We start from the raw sequence: 17,869 nt of genomic DNA, 5'->3' as shown, positions 1-17,869 counted from the left end.
ATAAAATTCTCTGATTTTTTAGTAGTTTATTAAAATAATGAGCTCTTCATCATGGGAAGGCTATTTAAAGTGTATTCATGTTTTTTTGATGTTCTCTTTGGTTAGATTTAGTAATGACAATAAAAGACAGCTCTTTAATATTCCTATATTTTGTTGTACATTTTGAAATGGACAACACAGCTCTTTGGTGGAGTGGGAAAACTGAGTTCTTGCTATCATGTTTTGTAATTTGGGTTTCTTTGAGTGTCAAGGACATCATCCCCTTCTCCAATAGGTATGCTGTGAAAACTTTATATATATATATATATATATATATATATATATATATATATATATATAATTTAATTTAATGTCCAGTGCTCAAGAGTGTAAAAATATGGTTTAAGCTGTCTCAAGTTGGCACACAGAAATAATAGAATTATGGAGGCTGCATACTTTTGTTCAAGTTTTTTTAATTCTTCGCTTTCCCAGATGCAAACGTCCTCAATAAAACAAATAATGCATGTGAGATATTATTCATGTTCATGAAGCTTTAGATTGTGCTGTGAAAACAACAGAGTACATGAGGAAATGAATAAATCTGCATTCAACACAAGGCTTTGAAAGTATTAATTAAAAAGGTGTATGGCCACATGCTGACTAGAGTAGATAAGAGAAATATTGAATAACAACTTACTCTCTGAATTGGGCCCAAGGGTCCTATGAGAAAAATAGTATATGATAATTTAATTAAAGTTTGCATCAAAACACATTTACACAAGGGAGCTGAATTAATATTGCAGAGTTTGCACTTCCTAATTCTCCAGGGCTTCCCTGGGAAATGTTGGATCCCTTTTAGTGCTGAAGTTCTTCATTGGGACATCAGGTACTGATCTGACACTTGGTATTTCACCTCACTAAAGCCTTACATTCAAGGCATTCATAGAGTAAATAAATATTAGAATCAGAAAAAATAAACCCAAATATTGATAGCAGCACATTTGGAAGCACAATTTGGTTGGGTTCTGGAACATGAGAGGAGAGAAGGGGGAGAGTGAGCTGGGGTGTTCTGAAAGGGCCATTTGGATGAGCCAACATATTCACAAACACTTGAGCACTGATGTTTATTGTTATATCAATATATAAGATCCTCTGTAAGATATCTAGGCAGAGCTGAGTGAGTTTTTGAGTTTTTTATTTCCTGGATGGGTCTGGACTACTCACTGGGTTTTTTCCCCTCTTTTTCCCTGGGGAAATTTGGTTACTCAGGTGCTGAAGCTGCATATTTACCCAGTGTAAGAGAGCAGGAGCAGACAGAGGGCTCTGGTGGGTGCAGAATTGGGAGTCGAGTCCATGGGGGGATGGAATGGAGTCAAAATCTGATAGAGAAGGAACCAAGTCCAGCCTCCAGCAGCCACTGCTGTGGAGGAGGGGGAAATTCTCCCTGTGCTGAAGCTGGGGACAAAACAATAACTGGCTGAAATAATAATAGTTAGAATATTGACTATGATGCCATGATCAGTTGTTTCATTTCAAGTGTTTCTGGGCTTTGCAATAAATCTCCAAACCCCTGTTACAATCACAGGGCTGCCACATTCATGACAGTATCTTTGTGCTTTCCAATTCCACTGGATAATGGACTTATAACTACAAAATGGATTTGATTTTTTCTATTGTAGCAGCACCTGAAACACGTTATAAATGCTGTTATATCCAGTTGCTTCTGTAATTCAGATAATATATAGAGACGTAGCAAGTGTGGTTACCAGAGTAGCAGATCACCCCAAACCTGCTGTTATCACAGGGATAATGACAGCAAATAAGGAATTAAATCAATTAGTGTGGCTCTGTGCTGCATGGCTGTGCTGATGAGCGGTCTGGTGGCTGATGAGCAGTGGCCCCAGAGCATCAGGAGCATTTCTGCAGAGCCCTGAGTTCCCCTGGCACTCCCTGTCCCAGCTCTGGGGGTGCAAATGAGGGCCAGCAGAGCCCTAACAATTATTTCTATCTCAGGGCAGTGCAGTGGGTAAGAGGAAAGACCTGTGAGAGTGAAAATGAGAAAAAAAGTGCCAGGAACCTCCCTATTTGGGGAGCTGGAGTCAGGAGTTTATTATTTCTTTGTTTTCCCCCTGAGACTTTCATGTCCTTTTCTGCAGAAGTTCTGCAGTCATTCCAGTTTCATCTTCCAGCATTCCAACAGCCCAGGCAGTGGGAGGCTTTTTCCCAGCCATGATAAATTATTCTCTGTCAGAATCCAAATCTGCCTTTTTAAGTCTGATCATTTGTGATGAATTTATTCTGTTAACATGGGCTTGCATAGAAGCAATAGAGGATAATAAATTAACTTTGAGCATATTAATGACATCTCTAGACTATGGGTGAATTAAGGAATAAATAGATGAAATAGGTTCAATAACAGGCTGGTGAACACTTAGCAATTGACTGGTAGCTTTTCATTGAGGTCCTTTTATATCCTATGGTTAATTAAAAAACATAGAAAGATTTAAAACAGCCCTTTGGAACACAGGCTGAGTTCAAACTCCTCCTGCCATCCACAGGAACTGCAGGAAAGGTGGTTGTGAAATGCAGTTTGCTGAAGCTCAAGGAACATCAGCTTCAGAAATTCAGGTTTGGACCCTCTCAAAAAGAAATCTGTGTCAAAAGCTGTGACAGCTTCTATATGGCATCTGCCAGAGCAGCACTTAACCCAGACTTAAAGTATCCTTTCTGTAGGACTTAAGAAAAACTAAGCATAAATTATGAGCTTTAGTGGGTTTGCTCTTATGAACTAGAGATTAGGTTAGTTCGAGAACTTTCACTCCTAGCAAGAACTGCTGGGATTTGTTTGGGTACCTTCAATGTGTGTCTGCCCTGACCAGGATTTCAAAACTAGTTTGAAACTTAGATTTTCAAAAGAGCTGGATGCTGGATGCTAAGCTTTAGTGACTTTGTAAGAACTGATTTTTCTTAAATCTGATCCTGAGGGAGCCTCTGTCCCATGCAGTAGAGAAATGGCTGATTGAGGCTTATAGTCTAAAGGAGCTGATGAGCTCCCTGACAGGTCTGATTGCTAGTTTTTAACCTTGTTAAATAATATATGTTAGGCTTTTATTAGCCTAGGAATATTCATGCCAAAGCTTATCAAACAGGAGTGAAAGTTACATTTTTTGCAAAGACAGCTATGGTTCAATGTATAAAAATATGAATATGAGGAGGGCTGAGCCAAAACTTGACACCTACTCTCTGAAATTTGAAGGTCAATAAATTTATCTCTCTCCTCAGGATCCTTACATAGACACACATGGACAGTGTGTGCTTATAAGAAGGTGTTTACATAATTGAGTTTATAAAAACACAATTTAAAGATCAACCAATGTGTTTATTTCCATTTTCAAACATTTCCATTGTTGAAGTAATGAAGTTTAATTTCATGAACAATTGGACACCTCGTGAAGTTTAACTTAATAAAAACCGGCACAGTTTTATATTTATTATGCTCCAAGTGAATAATAGTAATAATAATAATAATAATAATAATAATAATAATGTTTTAATAAATTGAAAAAATAATAAAATTAATAAAATTAATAAATAATAACTACCCTGTTTTCAAGCTTCATAGTCCTCATGGCTGCAGCCACTGAACCTTTCCTGACAGCTGTTGCAATGGGCTGACAAGATGCTGTCAGCAGCTGCTCATTTCCATTCTCTTGGCTGATCTTACTGACACTAAAATCTTCCAGAATAATCACAGCTATTGCTGTTTCCTAACAATGGCTTTTTAAAATTATCCACGGTAGGAGAAAATGTTCTGTAAAGAATTGTGTCAAGTGCTGATCTGGCCTAAATAATTCCCATAATTTGTCAATTGTCCAGGGGCTGATAGATTCATCTGTTTTAAAGAAAACCCTGCAAGTTTAGTAATGCTGCTAGCTAAAAGTCCAGTATTTTTAGATTTTAATTGAAAATTACTCTGGAGAACATATATATACATATAAAATATATATAAATGTATATATTGTCAGCAAAACTCCTTGATGCCAATAAAACTTCTTAATAGTTGGAGAAGGTTCATGTGAGTGAGATGAAGAATTTATGATCATGCAGCAAAACTTCAGGGGAGAAGCTGGCACCGAGGGAGTGTTAAAGGGCTGGTAGCTGTGACAGTGTTGCCTCATCAGGATGCTGCCCAAATTTCTGAAGGTTCCAGCAATGCCTGTAAAGGCCAAATTAGGAAGTTGGAGCCATCTCAATGAGTGATTTTGATGGAAACTGTGGTTTTCAGGAATCCTTTTTCTTGTTTGAATGGCTGCTCGGAATGAGGCTCGGAGCTGATGTGCAAAGATTGCTTCAAATCACTCGGAGCCACACTCCAATGCCTGACTGGAGCACAATGAAGTTTGGATTATGCTGCTTTAAATTATCACCCATTTGAAGTAATTTTCTTTATAAAACAAGATTAAAATGACTGTAATTCAAAACATTTTACCTCAAATTGATGTGAAAATTGTAGTGTTCCTATTATTTCCATTTTTCAATTTGACAAAACATTTCACTCCACATACAAGCTTTTCTGTGTTGTCACTATCTTAACAGTGAAAATATGAATTTTACTCTGTGCACTTTACTCTTTCCTGATGTGTCTTATTTCTTAACACTACTTATTTAAGTTTTTGAAAGCATGTCTTTCTATAGATGGTTGTAGTACCTGGGGAAAATATAAACAGATTTAGGAGGTTTGCTTACCTTCTTTCTAACCCACACAATAACAGGTTATAACTTCATATTGTTAAGTTTGTTCTCTGGTTTTCCTACATGCCTGATGGTTAGATAAGTGCTGATGAATAAGCAGAGCCAGGAAGAAATTGAAGTACTAGCTTAATGGAGTTGACACTCAGATTATTTACCTGAAACTTCCTTTCATTTGCTTTCATATTGATACAGGAGAAATTCCTCTGCTTGAATTTTCCTCAAAGTTTCATGTCTCTTAATATAATCATATAGGGAAAGAATAGTCTTTTTCTCAGAAGTTTATGTCATAGACAGACAGCATTATCAGTAATACTTTTTAAAAATCCAGTAACTTCTGAGTAACTTACTTGAGTTCCCCATGAAAAAAGATATTTGTGTTATCTAAGACAGAGTTCTTCTTGCAGAGTTCTTGAGGAAGCAAAGAACAGAACAACACTGAAAAGGACTGGAAAATTAAGTGACTTGCAGAGGTCCTTGTCTAAACTATTGCCAGTGAGATTTACAACTGCAAAGTTCCTGGCCTAAAAATACCATTACATTTATTTTTAAGTCACACTGTGTTCAACCATAAGTGCAACAGAATGCCAAACCTTATCACTTAAAGTAATAGCAAGGCACATGTCAGCTCTCAGACCCTCAAACTCTGCTTTTTGGTTTTTGTTTTTTGTGCTCAGGCTGCAAAGGATAATTCATTCCTTACTAGGGGGTATGATTTCAAGAGCTGAAAGCTTTAACTAGTGCATATGTATAGGATAGATTTAAAGTGATTATGGAAATGTCACCGCAGGACAATGCATTATTAGTAGGCCCTCATATGTTGTATGCTGTCCCCTTATGTTTGCTGATAATTAAAAAGCAGATTGGGATGTCATGGTGAGAATGAGTGCAAAATGTCCCTTTTATCATTTGCAATAAATATGAAATAGTGGTCTTGCTGTATCCTTCAGTGATTGTTCTATTTGCGTTGGTGACAAATGACATCTTTCTCCTTGTAATGTGCCTGCAGGGTTAAATGACTTTATTATTATTAATGAGTCATTGCTCCAGCTGCCCAGAAATACAGGGAGTAGGAAACATAAGAGATTTAGACCTAAGTAATTACAAATGTAATTATTACCTTTCAAATTTCATTTTTACAGCAATCACAGGGTTGTTAATCAAACACGGCCCTTTCCGTGTGTTCACACTTTTTTGGAGCCTTTGTCAAAGGGATGAGCAGCTCCGTGGGTCCTCTGAGCGTACTCGGTGGCAGATTGACAAAGTGGTCTTGACAGAAAACTGCTGTGAGAAATTGGATGGAAGCTGTTGTGCAGCCATCAAGGAGGCTGTGGTTGAGAGGGTTTTCCAAGAGGAAAACCCTCCTGAGCCGGAGCCATATGGAGGAGAGTGTCCTCCTGGGGAGGACGAGCGGGAGAGGAACCCCGGTGTCCTGTGGAGAGGGGGGACGCTGCAGGTTTACTCCTCCAGCCTGTCCTTCCTCAAGGTTGTTGGTTGTCGTGAAGGGATCTAAAAAACACAACAGGGCCAGCATGCTGCTTTAGGGGAATTAAAAACCGTGGCCTCTTACCCTGACGTATCTATCCTAATTACTCATAATTATGGGTTTGTAAGTTTTGAGGTGGAGCATAAGGTTTATTCTCCTGCAGCAGTGGCAAGGGCGTTGCAGGGAATTCAGAAGAGTCATTATTCTTAGGCCATGTTGCAGATGACATGAGATACAAGCAGTGCTGTTTCCCAGAATCATAACCTGAATTGATATTTATTGTGAAAGGTAAAATCTGAGGGACAGCTTTGGAGAAACGAGAACATTTCCATTCAATAGTGCCATTTCTTCAGAATATTAAGGATCCTCATATTTTAAAGAAATAAGTGAAAATTAACTGAGTAGAGAAAATGGTAACTACCAGTTACGACACTTTATACCCCCAAATGTAATGTGAATCAAACCTGTCACAAAGCATTTGAATTTTGAAACTGCATTTTTGATGGGAAAATTGTTTTGTCAAAAGACCCTTAGCAAGCTTTATATATTTATTTATAGTTATTATATTTATTGTATTATTAATTATATTAATATTTATTGATATATTTTATTTATATGTAATTATTATTAATATTTATTAATTATATTAATATTTATATAGTCAACTGGAATAAATTAATATTGTTGATGGTCCAATGAAATATAATAGCTATCAGCACTCAAAAAATGCATAGTGTGTTACACTGATATCAGCATAGGTAATTATTGTAAAAATGTTTAGAAATATTAGAAAATAAACAGAGTATTCATAGTCAAATGGTTTTTTTTTGGTCAATATTCTAATAAAGAAACATCAGTTTTTGTTTGCATGCTTGTTTTTTTTCCTTGAAATGCAATTAGAGTCACCACAAAAGGTAAAAGAATATTTTTAGACTGTTGTAGTCTTGTTTTGGTTGCTCCTCTAGTGGTCTTTGACTTTGAATTTCTGTTTGTGCACATCTGATGAAAACACAGCTCAGAATAACTTTTAATGGCTATCTTTTAAGTTATCACAGGAGATATGTGTTTACTAGCTCCCTGAGCATTTGGGGGTTTTATGACTCCCTTTTGAAAATTAATGTTTCATTAAAGTGTCTGAACCGTGACCAATTGCCCACGGTTGTTCAATTCCTTCATTGAAAAGATTATTTTTTTTAGTATTTTAGTTTCTATCAAACTTTTGTTTATTTTTTACTGTAAAGTCAATAAAAAGGAAGACAGAGCACCGTTTGGCATGGAGACACAGCCAGAGACTGAAGGGAACAGAGGGTGTAAACACAGACATTTGAGGGGGATTTTCCCACACCAACCCTCGAAGGAGATGCTGTGTGTGGACAGGACAGGAACTTCTGCTCATCCCCATCCTCCTCACTCAGCCCCTGACCTCTGGGCTCACCCCATCTGCTCCTTGTCACAAGTGCTGGAATGTGGGATTGGAGTGGGAAAAAGGGATATTGATATGTTCATGCAGGTCTGCTATCAAGAGTTAGTGCTACCGACCCCATCCTACCCAGAAATTCTCATCCCTTCGTGTCTTCCTGACACTCATCCTATCCCCAAGCCCAGATCTTTGTCCTGTATCAGAATTTTTGATTGACATATCTGATTTTTTGATTAAACAGCCAAATTTTGTCTGTTTCCACACCAGAGTGTATATAGTGATCCTTGCATAGTGATTCTTAGTTCTCTTTATGATTCTTCACTCTTTTTTAGTGTTTTTTAGTAAAATCAAGAAGCTGCCTTTCCACATAATTTTATTTAAAACTTAAATCTGAAAAACTAGGTATAGTGTTGTATTCTGTGTAAATGGTCCCTCTGAAGAGTGACAGCTGAAACCCTTTTTTATTCAGCGTATTTTTATGGGATGTTGTGTTTATTACAGGAATTTTACATCAGTAGAAGAGCTTAATATGAATCACTTAAAACACAGTCTTTGCAGGTATGGGGGGAAAAAAATGCTAATTTCACTCTTTACAATGTTTCCAGGCCGAAGGTTATTGCTGCAGGATAAACCATTTCTCACTATGTAGTTTCACCTTGTTTAATTGATTTGAATTTGAATTTATGTTCCATGTTAAATAATGAACCATGTATTAATAATTAAGAAGGTTCAGTACAAATGGGAAGCAGTTAATTAAATATTAAATAAAGCACATTGTATTAGCCGGTATTGTAATCAATATACTAGATTTTAGGTTATCCGTTTTAGATGGTCATTATGCTTTACTAGTTATAGTTAAAATTCTCATTGAAAACTCAATATACACTTTATAGGCCAAGAAATATGCAATCTTTGCAAATGACCATTTTTTTTTCCATAAATATCAGCAAAACATGGACATAAAGACATAAAAGATGAGTTCAATTGGACTGTTAGAGCAAAAAGGGTGACTGCCAGGTACTGTCCTGCAACTCTGTCACACCCATGTTCATTAGGCTGAAAAACAAAGCTTGCAGAACGTCTGGGGACTTGGTTTTGTTGGAGTTTTTGTGGGGTTTTGTGGTTTCTTTTTCATATGAAATCTCTTTCTTTGGAAAACTGTAATTATTGAAGCTGAGCTTTTTACAGGAGCATTGCCTTTAGACCATATCTTGGTAATGATTAATATAAGATTGAGGCTCTAGTCAGAATAACAATGAGGTAACCAAATGAAAGATTAATGTGCTTGATTTGTAGGGCTGTTGTTTGTGAGGGAAAGATTCACTTCACAAGTGTCGTTAATGAGACAGGAATTACCAGAGGCTGACTCTTCTCCTGCCACTTGCTCCATTCCCTCTCTCCCTCACCAGCGTTCCTTGGCCATCCTCAATAATGTTTGCTTGACTTGTTCAATTCAGGTGCAAAATCCTCATACCTCATCCTATCATTTGGATTTTATGGGAAGCATTTTTTTGGATTAAATTCAAATTAAAACCACGGCTTTTAGGGTATAAACTGTGTTCACTGGAATGGAAGCAGAGCTGATTCTTGCAAGCTACCCAGCACAATCTGGCAAGCCTAGGTAGCACAGGAGGATGTCATTTCCCTCATGCCTGTTGATTCCTCAGTCAGAACATCTGGAGGCTCAATCTTCCCCTGAGTTCTCACAAGCAAAGCAAGCTCTGTACACACTGCTGAAAATTAGAGAGCGGTGTGTCCTACTTGTTCTTGGAATAAAAAGGTTCCAAGGCTAGAATTTAAGTAACTCTTTTAGGTTTTTAATTTATTGAGACGTATACAGGAAATAAAATATTCATAGGGAACTCCTCCCAAAGGCATTTTATTATTAAACCAAAAAGCTAGAGTATATTATAACAGCACTCATTTAGAGTTTCCACATTCAAGCTTCTTCCTCCTGACCTTATTAAAGTAACCCAGTTTACACTAACTACTATTCCTCCCTCCCTTTTTTTATTGTTAATGTCATTTCTGTTCTCCTCATATGGTGGAGACCTCTAAATGATGTTACTCAAGTGGCCACTTTCGGTCACCTGGGTGATTCTGGACAATAATTTCCCCACGTTATGCTTGAATTCCTGCTTCCATTTAGTACCACTGAGTAAATACACATGGGCAAAACGTGGTGGGAGGGCTGAGCCGTTCCTTAGGAGCCTGAGCTGAGGAGTTGGGGCTGTCATCTCCATGGTTCTGGTGGGTTCCTGCTGAGCAACGAGCGCTGGAGCTGCGCTGGAGCCGCGGAGCACAAAACGCTCCAGTGAACGAGAGGCACTTCTGGATGCTGACAGAACAGTGTTGGCACTGCAAGCCATGTATTCATATATGTGCTGTGTTGTGAAAATATGAAAAATAGCTCAGCAATGGCATAATTATGGGCAATTTGCTTAATTGCTTGCTAATTGTTGCTTGCTTTATTATGAAACAAGAGTGCTCTAAATGTAACACTGGATGGTTTGCATCCAAAATGTGTCAAATTCAGAACTGGCTTTTCATTAAGGCTTCAGCTACGTGGCTTTAAAATTCAAGCACTCTATATTCGGTGGTTTAAGGTTGTTTTCTCTTTTTTAATCAGTTTGGAATTCTCTTTGCACAGTTGCTATGCCCCTAAACCTGAATTGGTAGGGTGCAGTCTGGTGGTTTCTGAACTTCTAATGAATCTGAGTACTTTGCTAATGAATGCAAATGTCTTTTGAGCATTGCTACACATGTAGATAAAGTCTGAGATCTTTTAAGGCTCCTCCAGGAGTTCATATTCTTGATTGTCCAACCCTTAGAGAAACACATCTTCCTTTCAACACATGCATTTGGATTTTTTCCTAAGGGATATGTACAATTCTGAAAGTTTGGCCTTTTGGAAAAGCTACTCTCTTCCTTTTCAACCAGTGAATTCAGATATGAGCAGGAGGTTAGACCAAAAGTCCTTTCCAGCCTAATCTCTGGGATTCCAGGGTGCAAGCGATGACTTTCATGGCAGAATGAGGAAAGAACCAGCTACTCTTGATGTTCTTTTAGTAGTACATCTCTTTTAAAGCTGGAGGGAAAGGGTAGAAAGTGTGTGTTTGTACATCAAGTATGTGCTTCAGTGATCTTACAGGTCTTTTCCAACCAGAATGATTCCATAACTCTAACTTTTTAATGTTCTGAGACTGCTGGTAACAGACTCGTACCAACAACCTGTCTCCCTTTGTGAATTTTCTATGAGAAACAGTCTTAAAACTGGAACATGATATTAAGCAGGAAATGCCAAAGTGTTGTGCAACGTTTTGTAGACTGAGAAGGAGAGTAGCACTGTCGAGCTCTTCAGTTTTCATCTCTGAAAAGCAAAGAGGATAATCAACATTTTTATTTACTACCTCCAAAATCCCACATGGACTTTATAACCATAGGAAGTGCCTGGTCAAAACAAACAAGGGAAAAAAAAGGTGTTTTTTGTAGCTGTTTTGTTTGAAGGATAGCTATCTGGCAAGGCTGGAATTCCACTTTTTCCTGAGTGAAGGTAAATATTCTTACTTGAAAACTGTTTTGACCTATAAATGATGAGACTGTGGAACAATGAAAAAAGTCTTTTAACTGTTGTGCTTTTAGTTTCATTTGACAGTTCTGATCTAAACACTTCATAAAAGCTGACAGACACTTTCTTTAAAAATGTTCTTAGTTCTGCAGACAATTAAAAAGAAAAATTCATTCCTAAAACAACCTGGAGTTCAAATCAAAGTGGTAAACTCACATGTGCATGAGTGTGATCTATTATATGAATTAAAAATTCTCTTTTCTATTATTTGTATGCCATGTTTGAAGAGTCTCCATGTGGTATGGAAAAAAATATCTAGAATTGAGGGTTTATAACTGAGTGAAGTAAGAAATTAGTTAGACTGCTAAGAGTTCAATGGAATGTACTCTTTATTCATAATATGTGGGGAATATGCAAACTCCTATTTCCATTTATAAACCTGTCATGTCTTATGTGAGAAGATGGTACCAGACACTGAATTTCACTTGCAAGAACCATCCTTTCTTCTGAAAATATTCAGAGACAGACGGAACTTTCTCTTCCTTGATGGGTAGAGGCAGGTGTCAGAGGTGTTTCCTTCCCCTGATTACTTATCAGACTATGCAGAATAATCACCTGCACTACACTTTGGAAGGAGAGAGAAAAGCTCAGAAAATTTGACTGTCACCCACATTTAGAGTGGCTTGCAAAGAAACAAAATAGAAGGAAGCTTAAAGAGTAGCAGCCAGAAGGTGCCGTGGTCAATTTGCAGAGCCTCTGATAAACGACCACTTTTACACTGAACTTCACATCCCCCAGGAGTGTGGCTGGAATGATATGTAAGGAAAATAGAGAAGGAGTTTGACAAAAAGGAGATTGATTTCATGGCCTGGAAGAGCAGGCAAAAAAAGGATAATGCTGGGTGAATATTCATGCAGAAATTTTCCTACAGTTTGTTCTAGCTTGAGTTCTTTTCCAAGAGTCGTTGCTTTGTGGGTGGGGAAAGTTGGTTGTTTGTTTGACTTAGAAAAGGGTTAAGGAAAACTTTTCTATAGTATAAACCATAAGCACTGATGAAAAGCACATTCTGACAACAATATTGACTCAAGATTGAAAGAAAGATTATGGCTTCTACAAAAGATGTTCTAAACAGTTCTGCATTGGCAGACTTTTGTTTAAAAAACCACCAACTTAATACCAAAATAATTTGTATTCATATTTTAGGATTGTGTCCAGGATAGTTATAAAGTTTAGGGATTTTCATTCTTGTTTTTTATCTTTTGTTTTGTTTTTTTAAATAAAATTAAAACTCAGATTAAAATATCTCTTTATTTACAGAATAACAAAGACTGTAATTTTAGCAATACATTATTCTTGACATAGTAATGCATTCCAAATCTCCAGGTAGTCTGGCAACACTTGGCACAAAATTATTGTCCTGATCTTTGGAATGGTGTGGGGACCATTTTATACGTGACCTTTTTTCTTCCACAGTTGCCTTGGCCAATGTTAAATGTTAATTTTTTATTGCCAAATCCTTGCTTTTGCTGTTTTGTGTGCTCTCTTACTGTAGTTTGAGAAAAAAAGAAGTGTTCTAACAGCTTGCTGTAAAGAGCTCGAAACAAATAAGTATTATTTCCAAATAAATAATCGTGTTTCACATTTTAACTGAATTAATAGCATTTTAAGGGGTTTTTAATTAATTAATGTTTTAATTACTGCGAAAAAGATCAGTTTCTCTACAAAATGGGGATAACACACTCTGTCAAGGTTGTACCTGATTTCAGTGAATTGCCTTCATCAGAATAGCAGCAAAGCTGGATAATTAAAGAGCTTAAAAGACTTGTATATACTTAAATTTATATCTCTAATAGCAGATAGTAGGACACAGAAAGATTAGACTAATCTACCACTAGAAACTTTTATTTTTTGCAGTAACTATTGCCTCCACTGAATTATTTCCATATTTATGTCTCCTACTGCCCATCAAAACTGGATTAGTGTTTCAACAGCAAGGTGCCAAAGCTTTGTCAGGATTAAACTGAAAAATACTCAGGCAAAATGACTGAGGACATATTGAAATGGCAGCAATACGCCAAAATAACATTTATAAACAATCACTCCTCTAACTGACACGTGCAGCATCCTGAAGGAGAAATAATCAAGAGTAGAACATTCATGATATAACAAGCAACCAGCTGTTTTCTTAAACGTGGTAGATTTAAAAAATAAAAGTATCCTGTTTTGGACAGCAACATTATATATTTCAATGCCTGAAGGAAAACTTAATTCCTTTGTATGGAGATGTAACATGGAAATAAGTGTTTGTGCTTTGCAGCTTTACACAGATTTCAACATGCAAAATATTTGTTAAAACAGAAAGGCAGCATCTGTTTAAACATAAAGCTCAGAGGGTGGGAGGCTCCTACTCAGCACTCATTGCTATAAGTAATTTTAGTGGCATTCTTTCTCCAGTGCTTATGAGGCAGAATCTTATTTTAAATGCTATTTTCATTAAAACAGGTATTAAAAATATGAATGTATCTTTCATGGGAAAGTTTTGTGACGAAAACACAAAGAAATATCCAATCAATATTTTTCTGCACTTCTCATGTATTTAACCATGTACACGGGTTTGAAATATTAAAACTATTTTGAGGAATCATTCATAGAAATTTAATTCCATTAGTTTTTAAATTACCTACCATGCTTAAGCCACAATTTAAATGAAAGAAATCAAGAATATTTATGTACTACAAATGAATGTCTTTTAGATTTAGTAGTTTACTTTGCCTTTGACCAAATTAAAATTTCTGCCATCATCTAGTAGATGCACAAACCTTACATCTGCTAAAAAATCTGGTTTGATTCCTAGCGCGCTATAGAGGTTACATCTTCCTTTGTTAGTACTCTTTGAGTTTTCAAAGTGTCCAGTATCGAATGCATGGAGAAATCAATTCTCTTTAAAATATCTGTTTGCTCTTTAATTCTTTTAGCCCTTGAGCGCATCTTTGAGGCCAATGAACCATCTTTGGCTAGTGCCCCATTTAGGGTTTTTTGCCTTAAGCAAAGGAAAACAATAAAAAATTCAGTTTTAAGAGAATATTCAAGAAATTCAAAATTCAATATTCAAAATTCTTTTTTTTCAAGCAGTTCTATGCAAATAGAACTAGAGTAATGGCATTAAATTATTATAACATTTTTAGCTTTATTGCAGAAATGACAATTGCAAGGAGTGAAAATATTATTTTAGGTGACTTGTCCAGAAGACAGGGTCAAGTTGTGCCAGAGGAGGTTTAGATTGGGAAAAAATTTCTTCACTGAAGGGGTCCTCAAGCATTGGCAGAGTCTGCTCAGGGAGGTGGTGAATTCACCATCCCTGGGAGTGTTAAAAGACATGTGGATGTGGCACTTGGGGTGTTTTTCAGTGGTGAATGGGGCAGTGATGGGTTCATGGTTTAACTCACTGATCTTAGAAGAGTTTTCCAGCCTGAGCAGTTGTGTGATTCCAGGCAATTGAGTGTTTAAGGGCTTATTATAAAGCTTTAATGATGGTGTGAACTGCGACAACACCCTGGGCCCCAATATCTGAACCTTCGCTGAAGCTCTGCACCTGGAGGCCTTCCCAAACTGTGGCCATCATTGCAGGACAGGGATTGCTCTGTTGACCTTGACTCCCTCTGTGCCTCCATCCTCACACCCCTGACAATGTCTTGTGTTTTTCCACCCTCCCAGCTATCGAAGTGAACCTGCAGAAAGCTCTAGCCGAAGCCTCTGAGAACTGCACGCAGGAGTGCCTCATCCTCGGCCACTCCGACAACTGCTGGATGCCGCCGGCCCTGACGCAGTTCCAGCAGCCCAACCCCTCCTTGCCATCCTTCGGCTTCCAGCAAGGCTGGGGCCGAGGAGCCAGACCCGAGGGACGTCACACCCTTGGGAGGCCCCTGCCAAAGGACGACAGTGACAAGGGCCAGGGAGGGCCCAGGCCCCAGTTCTACAACACCTGCGAAAGACATTGCGCCAGCGAGGATCCCGTCAAGGTCATCCCGCTGGCAAACTTCGCCGCGTCCCACCCGGCGCCAGGGGCGGCCAGCAGCGCCACGTTTATACACGAGCACCAGCTGTAAATGCATATCTGACAAATCCCTCACTTCAGGCTTTAAGTGTGACTGTGGATAGTCACGGCCTAACGCCGCTCCTCAGGCGCCTACAAACTCCTTGGGCCTGTGAATATTTGTGTATATAGAATCCTAAATCTGAAACAGAAAATCTAAATCCTTTGGACCTGGTTGAAAGGTGTTTACCGTAGCTCTTGGTAAAATCCAGGAAAAGGGGAAGAGAACCCACAACCCAGAAACAATCAGAATTAAAACAAAATCCTGTTCGCTTTCTTACATGGGCCATGCAGTGCAAATATCTGCCAGCAGTTCTTCCTCCCTTTGAAGGCAATTCCTTAGTACGGTTTGGGGAATATTGCAGTCTGAAAATAGCTTACTCAAATTTTTCTTTGTTGTTATAATTTATAGTATATTCATAGATTTCATCTTCCATTTGCTTAGCATTAGAGATCAAGTGAGCAATTTCTCATTTGATTACTTGATATAATAGAATTAATAAGATCCTAAAATCTAATTCTTCAGAAGGATGGTATATCTTCCCACCAAAATTTATCTTTTATCTAATTAAGAAGGAGAATGTAGGTGACAACTGATTTTTATTTTAATTTTTATTGGCTCAATGTACAGGTATTTATTCTCTGAATAAATGCAAGAATGGAAAGCTCTCAGCTAGGCTTTTCTGTGTGAAATAGACGACGTGACAATGAGAGGACATCCAAGATCAAAAATGGAAACAAATAACCAACAACTTTATCTTTTTTTTTAATTTCCAAGATTTTCCTTTCTATAATTCAAAGAACAATGTTATATTTATAATATTTTTCAAGCCATAAGTCTATTTCTCTTTTTTTTTTTTTTTTTTTTTTCCGTCTTGCAGAGCTTGCTTTGGCTACTGTTCCTGTTAGTTGAAAATTACATGGGCACTGCTGAAAACAGTAGGAAGTGGGGTAGTTTCTTTTTGGCTGATGTGATGTCGTGGCTGCAAGCTACCAGTGTTTTAAAGAATATTTAAAAGTGACGTGTAGGGCTTTTTTTACAGCTATATTCACCTATTGTAAGTATCCAGTAAAAGCTGAACTGTAATATTAGTTACTTCATCACAAACCTGTTATATTAAGAAGTACTTGTCATTGTGGATTAGTTGTTAGAGAATGACTGATAGTGCTCAGCAAAGAAAGAAGGATCTAGGTAATGGAATGGATAAATATAAACAAACCCTAATCATATTATTTGAAAAAGTCTCAAGGTGATTCTCCTTAAAGAGGAAGGATTTTTTTCAATGTTCTGTGTACCGGAGAACGTATTCTCTTGGTAAATTCCACAGTGGATGAAAAGGAGATTCCTTTCTTAGATGATAAAACCATATTTTCCTTCTAGTATTTCCTTCTAGTACTTTGTTGGCCTTTAGCCATTTCATCATTTGCAGTATGTACATACCAAGAATTTTTTCCTTTAAGAAAATACATAACTTTTTTTTTGTTTTATTGCTACATTAAGTGAGACAATCGAAGCTGTATGGAGGGGAAAAACAGTGTGTGAATATTTCCTATGGGTAGAACTCTATGTAGGTTTCATAATATAACTTAAATCTGTAATTTATAAACAAAACTGTGTGTAAAAATGCTGTAATATTAGCTGCTTGTAAAATTTACAGAAGTTCAAGTTGTTGAGGGTTTCCAATGAATGCTAAAAGAGCTTCTCTTATGTGCCCAGCAGGTATAAGTAGCTTTATATATTGCTGTCCCCACTGTAAATCTATTCAAACCACATTTAGATTTTTTGTGCAAAATAAAAAAAAAAAAAAACCAAAAAAAAAAAACCAAAAAAAGCTTCACTTTTAACCTACTGATAGGGTTTAATTAATGGACATCAGATTATCTAATGATGTACTTCTATTGCTTTCTTTTTTTTTTTTTTTTTTTTTCTTTAAGTAGTTTCAATAACGTTTAGAAAAGATGTGGCACACTGGCTTCCAGTTGCATGTAAATCCTGGAAAAAAATACTAATCCTTTGGGTACTGACACATCTCATTTCCAGTTCTGGGACAATTGAAAAATTGACAAATTAATTCATACCTAATGTATACAAAGCCCTTTGTTGTTTGCTTTGGAGATGTCAGGAGGAGAGTATTTGGCAGTTCTTTTCAGGGATATGCAAAAAATGAGTTTATCTGTAGTTTACACAGATTTACCAAACATACTAATTCTGCAAATTTAGAATAATGCTGACAGTAATTCCTCCTATTGTAAGCAGAGATATTTAGTTTTTATTGCAGATGCTTCTATACCAAATGTTTATGGAATTGGCAGCTCCATTGCAAAACTCTTTTTTTTTCTTCTTTTTTGCCTGCAACAATTCTTTTGGGAATGAAAATTGTAACAAATTTCCTGGCAAAGAATTAATTCTTACAATTTTAGGATTTTTATAGGAAAAGGTGAAAGATTCAGAATTAGTGGGATTTTTTTCATTGGCAGGGGAAAATACCCCAACAAACTTCACTTAATTTAAATATTTAGGGGTTACTTTAGTTTTTTCTCCGAAGGTAGAGAAGCATTTAACCATCCTCCTTT

The 17,869-nt window shown here is 37.1% G+C and overlaps 1 protein-coding gene across 2 annotated transcripts in view; it reads left to right on the top strand.

Moving 5' to 3' along the window:
• PCDH11X (protocadherin 11 X-linked) overlaps positions 1-15,321 on the top strand; it is a 424,506-nt gene extending 409,185 nt beyond the window's left edge. For both annotated transcript variants that reach the window (XM_088062843.1, XM_014255248.2), the window contains one exon: positions 14,917-15,321. In XM_088062843.1, the coding sequence (XP_087918969.1) occupies positions 14,917-15,308 (392 nt within the window). In that variant the 3' untranslated portion in view covers positions 15,309-15,321. The remainder of the gene's footprint in view (positions 1-14,916) is intronic.
• Positions 15,322-17,869: the final 2,548 nt, after the last annotated feature.

Source organism: Pseudopodoces humilis, chromosome 15 (assembly GCF_049639895.1).
Source record: "Pseudopodoces humilis isolate 2021_Gansu_Grassland_sample_001 chromosome 15, ASM4963989v1, whole genome shotgun sequence".
Classification (NCBI taxonomy): Eukaryota; Metazoa; Chordata; class Aves; order Passeriformes; family Paridae; genus Pseudopodoces; species Pseudopodoces humilis.
This window is presented reverse-complemented; position numbering and strand designations above follow the sequence as displayed.